We start from the raw sequence: 11792 nt of genomic DNA, 5'->3' as shown, positions 1-11792 counted from the left end.
TGTTTAACTATTTGTGGTCTATTTGTAAATGTTCATAACAGGGTGGAACACATTCAGAGACACCAGGGTTTCTGTTTCTGTTTTTATTTGTGCTTTATATGTGAGAAAATTCAGAATATCAATAAAAGAATTAATTACAAAAAATATTAATAAACAACTTTATAATTGCCATATGTTCAAGGCACAGAATGGAAATGGTGTTTCCCTCAAAAAGGATTATATATGTATTTAAAAACATTACAATATTTTACAAGCATGAAGTAATTGGTGGGGGGGGGGAAGCAGAGCAGCTGTAAAAGACAAAACTAGTAAAAAATACAGTGTAAACACAATATTTTAAATCACAATACAGGGCAAAACAAGCTTAATTTATTTGAGCAAACTGTCATCAAAAAACTATATTTTATTAATGATCAGTAAGTAAAATATGAATAATTTTCCTAGTATTTGCTGTGAAATAAAACCTGAATTCTAATAGATAAATGGCATATAATAATAAAAAAATATTTAAATTTAGTCTTTTTTTTATTCACTTCAGGGCTGTGATGATAAAGTTTAATCTGACTTACTTTAGGTTTTATGAAGTACAAGAGGTTTTCCCTCCACCAAACTGTTGATAAAACAAATCCTATAGAATAGCSCCCCCTGGTGGCAGCAGSTTGGAGCAGCTCTGCTACATTAGATTMGATTTTTCTTTTCTAGACTTTAGTAGAAAAGACTAAAACATTGAGATATTAGTATAAAAACACCTACAGAACATTAACATGCTTCAGTCCATCAGATGTTTCTGTTTTCTGCCTTCAGAGAGTTTTGTTAAATTCTCATAAAAGCCCAAAACATGAAGGATTTTCAAAAGGACAAATAATGTTCACATATTTAAATTTAATCACAGATTTAAAAATGTACTGAAAACTATGAGTACATCAAGCCGTACACTGTAAAAACAGTAAATTGTACAGTAAAATGCTGGTTGAAACAAATCCACTGTAAAATTAAAGGTAAAACATTTTTCTTTCACGCTTAGACGACATTATCATTGTTTACTTTAGAGTTTAAAAATGGTGCTGGTGTAAATGTTTTACTGGAAAAGAAAATGTTTTCCCTACACTAAAAATGAATACAAATCAGAAAATTATTGTTCAATTTACTGTTTTAACAGATACATTTATTCCACATCAAAATCAACAGTTTTAGATTCTGAGATTCTTTAAAATTATTTTTTCTGTCATAATTTTACTGTTTATTACTATTGAATACATATTTTAGTTGTAGTGACAAACAGGAAAAAAACATTTTTTAAAACAATGCAGATATATTTTTTACATGATCATGAACTGATCAATAGCCAATTTATTTCCTCGAATCAGCAAATGAGGTCATTTAAACCACCAATGAAGATACTTAATATAAAACAAAGAAACTTTAAACTCTGATGTTTCAGTTTAGATGGTGTAAACATCCTGGTGAAGACTGAGAAACTCTTTAAATGTAAACTCTGRAGGCTTCCTGCTCAGACGACCTTGCTGAAGGTCGTAGATGTTGTCGGCAGCCAGCTGTCAGTCAGATTCCTCCAGGCCAAAACCTCCGCAAACGAACCCAACGGGTTGAGATCATTCATCCAAAACCTTTAGACACAAACACCGTCAAAGAAAACATCGTTTTATTTTTGTTTCTGTWTAAACTCTTACCCTAAAGTGTCTCTACATCCGTCGATCCAGACCCAGCTGCTGTCKATGTTYTGCAGGCCCAGCCAGTAGAAGCTGCTGCTGAGGTAACTGATGAAAGCCTGGGGAGAAAAATCRTCATTATATTGTGACCAGCAGGTGGAGATCTTTTTAATAGTAAAAAGATGCACCCGAACACAGATTTAGCAGTGCACAATAGCCGGCAACGCCATCAGAGCAACACTGCAGAAACGCACGACAGGTGTAGCACCCAAAAACCAACCATGGTCTCAGCCACGGATAGCAAAACCGCCACTTACGATCGCAGACGAGTCGACCAAACCCACAAGCCGACATGTAGCCGCCGACCGTAGCAACAGTGGGAGCAACAAAGACGCACGAACCCTGCAGCGGCCCGCACAACTATAAAGGCGTTCGCCCCGCCCACCAATCAACGGTGCCYGGTGCACATAGTGGGGGAGGGTGGAMCACCATCCCACCACATTATGCTCAAATTACTGTAGTTTTTAAATTATTACCATATTAATATTGGTGCTGCAGCTCACATGATGCTGCGGATTATTAATAACAACCAGATCTGCAGATCTGTTCTGACAGAACCGACGACTTTCTTCCCAGTTCAGCTCGGTGTCGTTCCTGAACCAGTAGCACTTTTCCTGGAACCAGAACCATCCGTCCGGACACAGCCGGCACTCTGCAGCCGTCACAATAAGACGAGTTTAATGCAGAGCAAAACCAGCAGTTTATCATGCTGTGCTTCTTAAAGGTGACCTGTTGTGCTGTTGAACAGGTTAGGAGAAGTTATGGGCTACAGAACATGTTTTGCTCAGAATCAGAGATTTCATTCTGCTCAGTTCTGTCTATGTTGATCTCTTGAGCTGCTGCTGGGCACACTTACATGTGAAAATGGCTGTAATTATACAGCTGTAMCTCTTTGAAAAGCAGAAGTAARACTTCCTGCACAACCAACAAGAATAGAGCAMGTGGTGAGTCAACAGCAGCCATTGTACAGCCCRTACTCAGGACCCTGCCAACAGCCATCAGCATCTACAGTAACTCTTTGAAGGATCTGAATTAATGAGCTACATTATTTAACTTTCCTTTGGTATCAATRAGCTGAATTTGAAAACCAGCTGACCAAACATGCTGGAGCTCAGCTTGGGTTGTTAGGTAAATAAATCTGTGAAAAGCTAATTTTCCTCAAATAATTAAGATTTATGTTCCAGAGAAAACAGTWGCAGGCTGTGGTCCGCTGCGCTTCATTATTAAGGTAACTGTCTTGCCATATCCACTGTAAATATGGCAAGACATTTTACACTTAARCCTACAGCAACTAYTTAATTACATCTGATTTCATTGTTCTCCWAGTTTAAACTTTGAATAATCATTTTTATCACATATAATCGAGTTTCTCRCCTCCAGCAGGACAGAAGTTTCTGACGGAGAAGTTTGTGGATGTGAGGATGAATCTGAGCTTCTGGTTGAGTTTTTCCTTCTCTCTRCATGTCGACTCAGACKCCAGCTCCAGCCTGCTGACTCTCGCTCTCTGTTTCTTTATTTCKAAACAGCCTTYGAACGACAGAAAACACCACAACACTCTGTCATTATGTGACCTTTGACCTCTCACTACTGCGMTGCAGAGGACTCTGAAGCTAAAAATGTTAAATGATAAATACGAGGATGAGGAGACTCACTCCAGGTGATGAAGCTGATGCTCACCGCCAGCAGGATGAAGGTTACCCCCAACACCAGCAGCAGCAGACGGAAATGAGAGCAAACGTCTTTTTTACCGTCTGTTGGTGGGAATTAAACCAGRTATAATAAATATTTCTGCTTTTACAGCCACTGGTTACGCATTACAGCAGAAAAGTTTCAAAAAGCATCTTAATCAGTTTATTCACAAAGCCAAAGAGTTTAAATGCTCTTATCATCTGAACATAACAGATCAGGATTCTGTTCCCAATACTGATTAATGATGCTAAAAAACTGTAAATATTTATCTTTCAATCCATAAATCACACTCTTTTTTTTTTCTGGCTGATGTTTTGATCAGAAAAAAATATGTTTGAAGACTGAAACATGAGCCTGTTTGGTTTCTGAGTTTTAAAAAAATAACTGTTATCTTAACCTTCCTATTATCTTGTTGGTTAAATGATGCATTTTATCCATCCTTCCATCCATTTTCTTCCGCTTCATCTGTTGAAAAGGGTAGAGTGTGTTCTCCGGGTCAGGGGGGTCGTCCTGCCTCAAGTGGAGGAGTTTAAGTATCTGGAGATCTTGTTCACGAATGAGGGAAGAAGGGTGCAGATGTCTTGTCAGGCCACCTGCTTTCCAGAGCCGTTTAACTGAGACCAGCAGGAAACAAGATGTTTAATCTTCAGTCCACTGAGGGAAGTTTGTGGCTCCAGCAGCCCAAGAAAAGATTGGTGTCCTTGCAGACGATGAAACTATAAAGGTCCAGAGACGGGATGTGAAACTGGCAGTTTATAGAAATAAAGGAGAAAATACAGAAAAATGCAGAGAGAGAACCATATACAACATGTCTGCAAGATGCAACGTTTCTAATTTATTTACAGCAATTGCAGAATAAGAGGTTTAATCCCTCCTGGGTTTCAATGTGTTCTGGGTGGATTCTCATTTCTGCAGCAAGACGCAAAAAAACACACAAACTAAATCAAAAAACAAAATTCAAATCAAATCAAATCAAGAATTTTAACATTTTACAATGTCCTTAATGTCCTATTATGACAAAAGAACATCACAAAATACCTTAAAACACACAAAAAACTAAAATATAACATTTCAGCAATTTCAAAGATAGAATAAAAGCAAACAATAACTTGTAATTTCTGTAATTTCTTTGAGGTCTTGAAAATGTTCTGGTTAAATGAAGTCACAAAAACAGCAAAGAGCAAAAGATAAAACAGACATTGTACCAGAGGCAGCTGGTCAGCAGGGGGCGCTGCAGCACCGCTCACTCAGACCAGGAGGGGAAACAAAACGTCACCTTCCCAAAATAATGAGACATTTTTCAAGAGGTGGTTTATATTTATATATATATATATATATATAATTTCTGCTAATTTAGATTCAAGTCAAAAATACTTTATTAATCCATATCAATAGCAGAACAGAAGAAACTTTTGTTATTGTTTGGAGTTCAAGGGAAAACGGACATTATTATTATCAAAAAGAAATGAACCATGAAAAATCACCATGGCAACACATAAAACATAAACCAAACGATGTTTATTACAGACTACAGAGAAAGATGAGCTTTATTTCTTATTAACTAAAGTCTTAAGCAGAAAACATTAAAGTATTGATCCAGTAAATCTGAAACTCTATTTGTTATCAATTACCTGGTTGATGGAAAATAAAAGCAATAAAAATAAAGAGTGAAAAGAAAACAGAACAAAAGGCAAAACTTTCAAAATGAAATTAATGTAAAACTGAAGATTGTTTCCATAAAATATTTACTATGTATAGAAAAGAAGATGTGATTTATCTCTGATTATTTTAGATTATTATTATCAGAATATATGATTGTAGAGATACTTTTTTAAAAATTAAAACATGGATCAAGATGAAAACTAACTCAGACATGAGGTAAAGTATTTCTGTATTTAAAATAAAGTTATATTTCTGCATGCAGGCATGATGTGAAACTTCTGCTGAGCTTCAGTCTAACAGCTGAAGCCGTTTCCAAACAGAGACGTTGGAGTGAAAAACGTCGCTGAGGATTTCCACCATGTTATCACCGTGGCGTATGGACCAGAGAACCAAACCACTCCGCTCATCCAGAACCTTTCAGACAGAAACCAGAGGCCGTTATCACAAAGACGGTCATTTATGTTTAACAGTTATATTATTTTAAAATTTAAATCTGAACTCGGACGTTGAATGAAGAGAGACAGAAACTTTTTGTTTTCATTAAATCAGATTAAACATTTCCTGTTTCAGATCAGAGCCCCAACATTATTCCACCATTTATTTGATCAGACCAACAACAGAACCTTAAAGCTGCAGTATGTAACTTTTATTTTTAAAAAATAGTTTTTTTACATATTTGTTAAAACTGTCCCAGTGTAATATAAGACAGATAATCAATGAAAAGATTGATCTTCTCCCCTCTCCGCTGCTCTTTCAGTCTGATGAAATCTGCCGCGCCTGATCAAAAGCAGCCAATCAGAACCAGAAGGAAGGTCTTAGCGCTGTCAATCAATCTCATGCACCTGCTGCTAAATGTGCTGACATACCTTCATAGGAAAATTGTTAATCTACCATCATTGTTGGCCATGCTAACTAGCTTTAGCATTCAGAACAGGCTATGCTAGCTGTAGCGTCTTTTTCTTGTCTATCAGCGGTGGCCCTAATACGTCATGTACATAATCCAGACTATAATCTGTTTTAAAGAACAAAACCTCTAATTATGAAACAGCCTCTATATTTATTTATGTTTTACAAACATTTCTCACCCAAGACTCTCATTTTGCCCATCGATCCAGAGCCAGTTGTTGTCGGTTTGGCCCAACAAGCAGAAATTCATCTCATGATTACTGGCAGGACTCTGGAAAATGAAAACATCCCATAAGTTTTCATTTTCAATGCCAGCCTGAAAAGCTGAGTCCTGGAAGCTCACCTGTTCTTTGACGTCATCAACGACCACCAGGTCTGCGGACGTGTTTTGACAGTACAGTCGGGCTCCTTTCCCAGGGTTCTGGCCTGAATGTTGGTCATAAAACTGGTCGCACTTTTCCAGTAAACTCGCCCAACTCTTCTGGCACGGCAGACACTCTGCAGCCACATTCACAACACGGGTTGGTTTTGACACATTTTCTTTACCATCAACACATCTTCTGTCGTTTTCTTCACTTTATGTTTTAAAACAACATTTAATTTCCCTTTGGGATCATTGAAGTATTTCTGAATTTTAATTTTAACAAGAACGTGGTAAACCATCGACCAATCACGTCACTTCTCTGGAGTTCTGTAACCTTCCACATTCTGGGTTGCCAGATTGGACAGTTTTCCACCCAGTTGAGCAGGTGTGACTGGAAACAAGTAGCTTTGGGTGGATTGTTAAAATTTGGGCTGCTTTTTTTCACAGCAAACTCCAGCAGCCGCCATTTCAGGATGTCGAGCAAGAAGAAAAAAAAAGGTAAAATAATGTTTTATTTGATAAACTGATAATAAAACATTAACAGGAATCCTTAATCAGGATATTGATCTGTGGTGTTTAGTTACTAAGACTCATACAAACTGCCTGTGACAGTTAGCTTAGCATACACCAACATTTTTTTGGCTGGAAGTTTATTGAAATACTTGATTATCACCTGCAAACTCCTTAATTAATCGTAATTTTATTAAACAAAAGGCATTTTATGGTAAAACATCTTTAGAATAACGGTTTTCAAAAACTTAAGTTTAGCATTCGCCATAACTGCATCTTGTTTGGTCAGCAGTTATAATGCTATTAATGTCTTATTTAGATTATAAATCCAGACGCATTCATCCAAATAGTCACATAAATCAATAATGAGCTAAGAAATTCTGATCAGAAAATGATGAAAAGCTGTTATGAGACATCTAAGTTCTTAAAAGCTCATGAATGTTTTGTTGTGTCTCTCTTGAAGAACATGAACAATTATTTTATGTTTAAATATTGATGTGAAACTTTTTATCTGAATTTTACATGAGCATCTCAGTAAATTACAATATTTTAATATATTAAACCAACTCAAGTCAAAAAATGAAACTTGCATTTAAATGATTCCCCTGCTTATTTTCATTATTTCCAATCCCACATACAGATCTTAAATGATTGGATTTGTCATTTATTTTAGCTAAATTTCCATTCTGGTGGAAAACTCACTTTTGTCTGGGCAGAACTGGTTCACTGGGAAGTTGTCGTGCATCAGGATGACCTGCAGCGCCCTCTTCAGGTCGTCCCGCTCCCCGATCAGCTGCTCCGTCACGTTTTCCAGAAGACTCTTTTTAATATTCAGACGCTTGTTCTCTCTCTTCAGACCGTCCAGCTTTTCCTTATGGCTCATCATGTCGACGCTGACTTTAACGAAATGGAAACAACATGAGACACCAGGGCCGGCCTCAAGGTGTCGGGGGCCCGGGGCAGAATTTGACTCAGGGCCCCCTCTACTGCCAGAGGCGGGTAGAGCAGCCAAAAAAAGAGCAGCACTGCTGGAACATTACTTAACTCAAGTTAAAGTAAAAATTAGCTGTCAAAGAAATCACTCTTAAAAAAATAAATAAATAATATTACGAGAATAAAATCATAATATTACAACTTTATTCTGGTAATATTATAGATTTATTCTAGTAATACTACGATAAAACTTTATTCTGGTAATTTTTTCTTACCAATAAAATTAAAAAACAAGTCAGTTTGATAAAGAATGATTCATAATAATAATTTGTTCATCTAACTATTGCTAATAAAAATGAGAACAGGGAAGTTAAAAAGCACAGATATTTAATGGATTCTCACAAAATGTTTAATAGGTTTGAAAGTGCTTGATTAAAACTCATAATGAAGAGAAACCGACTCACTCCAGGCGATGAAGGCGATGCTCGCCAGCAGCAGGACGGAAAGAATCCCCAACGACAGCAGCTGGAAGGAGCAGCTCGGTTTTTCCTTCTTCCCTGATTATAAGGAGAAAATTATCATTAATGTGTTTTTGGTTCCACTTAAACTTTAAACTCATTTTTCCACTAAAATCTCACATTTTATGGCTTCACTGACGGTTTCACTCAGTTGTAGTTTTATTTATACATTTTTTCAGGTCCTGATCGCAGGACACCAGATTTTTATGGAGGTATATTTGGTACAAAACTATTTGTTTTCTTTTGCATCAAATTATTTGATTAAACTCCACAGGATGAGCAGGATTTTCCCAAGTCGATCATGTTTGGAGGAAAACTCTAAAGAAAGTCCAGGGTATGGATGATGAAGAGTTTTGTGCTAAATAATTTATTAATCTTTCTTTAGTGAAGTTCAGATGAAGTGTTGTCATGGAGTCTTACCTTCTTCCAGCTCCTGTGGGTTTTCATAAATGGCTTCAGTGCTCTTGTTTTTATCCATGGCTGGAAAAACGCAGAGAAAAGGAGAAACTGCTGATTTAAAGAAGATTAAAAGATCCTGCAGAAACTCGGTGAAGATCGTTTCCTCTCTTCTTCAGCCTGAACTCACAGCTGGTCTGTTTGCTACCTGACTAGTTTGGTTTGAATTTGGTTATTAAAATACATCTGATGATTTGCATTAACCCCAAATAAATCAGTTAAATGGAAAAACATTAATATCATCTTCAGTCCTTATTTGTTTAAATGGAAGACTAGACTGTATTTATTCTGTATTTATGCATTTTCACCTTCATGTCCTGCTATTCTTCAGCTTTATCTGCATTATCTGTGCTTAGTTGGTGTATAAGATCATCTTTAAATAAATAACTGATAATAAACAGGAAGATAATAATCTTTGTTATCCAGAGTAACACTTTACGGCTTCATGCTCTCTAATTTATCAGTTTTTCTCCGATCAGATCCAGTTGGATCCACTTCCACTCAGAGAGACCAAACACACTGAAACACATGAGAGTTATTCATGCAGGCTGTAAACAAGATTCGTTTTGTTTTAGGTTGGATTTGTTGGTTAAATAAAGTATTTTGCATGAATCCAAATATAAAAAGGTTTGATATTAGATGTTTGTGAGCCAGTCAAATTAGTAGTGATGTTGCAGTAAGACCTGGCGACCTGTCCAGGTGACCCCGCCTCTCGCCCTGAACGTTAACTGGAGAGGCAGCAGCAGCTCCTGACCCCACAGAGGGGCAAGGCTGTAGAAAATGGATGGATGTTCCTGTAAGACTTCCTTTCTCCATGTCATTAAAAACTGAAAGTGTTTGTAGCTTCATCAGTAGATCAACATTAATAAGGATTTATGTTCTCTGGTTCTGCTTTAATGCTCCTAAATAACAGTAGAGACAAACACTGGCTGCGTTTCCTGTGTAAATGTGTGCAAACGTTTTTCAATGATGTCAGAAAAACACAGTTGCATTGTTTCCGTTCAATAAGAAACGGCGTTAAAATCACTTGTGAATAAGTTTGTTCACATGATAAATCATTAAAAAACATGCTGAGTCATCATCCTCCAACCACTTCCTGTCGTCTTCGTTGTGGTTTGTTTCAGCGGCGACATCTGGTGCAACAATGTGTTTCCATAAATTTATTTCAAAATGGCCAAATAAATCATCTCATCCCAGCACCAAACTTTTAGTCAAACAACAACTTTTTTATTTGGTGTTTTTCTTTTAAGTTAATTTATTTTAGAAATGTCAAATTGTGCAAATATGGCCAAAGGAAATGCAGCTAATGTTTCTTTTGCAAATCTGCTTATCATAAAACAAATTATGATGTTCGGCTTTTAATAATAATACAAATTCTTACATGTTTATCCAGTTTATTTGCATAATGACGCTTGTATTCATTCAAACTGAGCACAGAAGCAGAAGCTGCTGCTTCAGAAACGTGACGCATGTAAACATCTGGTTAATAATTCACAGGAAAAAAGTTTCCTCTTCCACTTAAATCCAAACAGACGACTTTTTGTTTGGAAACCAGGAAAACTGAAACTGAAAGTTGTTCACAGAGGATTTACATGGACTGGAAAACAAATTAAATACTAAAGTATCTGAGTTTATCAAAGGGATCATTTCCATTTACAAACTTTATAATTCAGTTTAATACACAAACAACAGATTCTTGTTGTTTCCAGTATTTCAGTGAGAAATAAAAGTTTCACTGCAGCTTTGCTGTGAAAATCCCTGATTGTGTCTTAAATCTTCACTTATTCATTAAATACTGCATATAAACACAGTAGGAAGAAAATATTTACTGACACTGTTTGTGTGAATAAGCCATAATTTAAACCACTACAATCACAAAATACAAATAGAAACAAGTTTGACTCAGAAACAACAGAATCTGGCTAATTAGACCAAATGAAACCTGAAACAAACATCTGAACGATGATATGTTGTAGAAAAGCTGTTTTCCATCCAGCATGAAAGGATGAAAAACTTTCCTGTTTTCCATTTAATCCTGTTAATGGATTAAAAGACCGTTTGAATGATTGCTGCCCGCTGATGGTTTTGCTCCAGCTTGCAGGAGTTTCTTGTTTCCACCTCTGTGTGATGCAAACATCTGTCTCTACATAAAAACCAGCAGAATTAAGCTTTGAGTTTATCTGTCCTCCAAACGAGAAACACAAACATCATTAAGATATAAAATAAAATCTCATGACATGTTTCATAAACCAAGTAACCAGACAAACAAGAAAACAAACATCACTTTTATTGAAGCTAAAATTAATATCTTCCTTCCAGTTTTACTGATTTGATAAACTTCTGTTGTTCCAGATATGCAGAAATGTGGTTTTATATTACTCTCATCTTATTTATTTTAATTACAATATTTAAAAAATAAGACTGCATTCCTCGTAACACTGAAAATGCAGTTTATTGGACATAAAGCTCCGTCAGACTCCATCCAGGCTGAGCTTCATTTCTTCCAGTCAGGAGCGTTTTGGTAAAAACTTTAAACCTAAATATGCCTGGATATCAGGTGGTTTTCCCACCTGATGGTCGGGTTCACTCGGTTTGATTGAGGACCATTATTGCAACATTTGACAAATTTTCAGCTGCTGCTGTTTCCCTCCTCGCCTGTGGTGGCGCTACACCAAGAACCACTGAAGAAAACGACACAAAAACCTCTGAAGAAATACTTAGCGCAACTGCCTTCTTCACGAAATGAAAACAAAAACGGAGTAGCATCAGATTTAGAGGATTTCTCTTAATCTTTTGTAAAAGACAACAATAAGTTCTCCAGGTGGCGCTAGACTCACACGATTGCTTTGGTTGTATTTGACCAGAAGGAAAAAATTTTCCTCTTCCACACTGAAGTCCTGCTTTTGGAGCGGATCTCCAGTCCGCTTGGCGTTCACATATTGATTCAAACACGTGACAGTTCACCGTGACTGGAGTTGGATATAAAACAGATGAGTTGGGTTAAAATAGATGAGTTGGGTTAAAACA

The 11792-nt window shown here is 36.6% G+C and overlaps 1 protein-coding gene across 1 annotated transcript; it reads right to left on the bottom strand.

Moving 5' to 3' along the window:
- Positions 1-487: 487 nt before the first annotated feature.
- LOC103477714 (uncharacterized) lies at positions 488-8931 on the bottom strand. Its single transcript, XM_017309317.1, has 11 exons — positions 8730-8931; positions 8256-8348; positions 7561-7755; positions 6328-6482; positions 6164-6255; positions 5377-5492; positions 3380-3478; positions 2286-2379; positions 1985-2087; positions 1689-1786; positions 488-1625 (listed from the first exon to the last, which is right to left on the bottom strand). The coding sequence occupies exons 1-11, from the start codon at positions 8785-8787 to the stop codon at positions 1511-1513; spliced, it is 1218 nt and encodes a 405-aa protein (XP_017164806.1). The 5' UTR covers positions 8788-8931; the 3' UTR covers positions 488-1510.
- Between the last annotated feature and the right edge of the window lie 2861 nt (positions 8932-11792).

This window comes from Poecilia reticulata, linkage group LG16 (assembly GCF_000633615.1).
Source record: "Poecilia reticulata strain Guanapo linkage group LG16, Guppy_female_1.0+MT, whole genome shotgun sequence".
Classification (NCBI taxonomy): Eukaryota; Metazoa; Chordata; class Actinopteri; order Cyprinodontiformes; family Poeciliidae; genus Poecilia; species Poecilia reticulata.
This window is presented reverse-complemented; position numbering and strand designations above follow the sequence as displayed.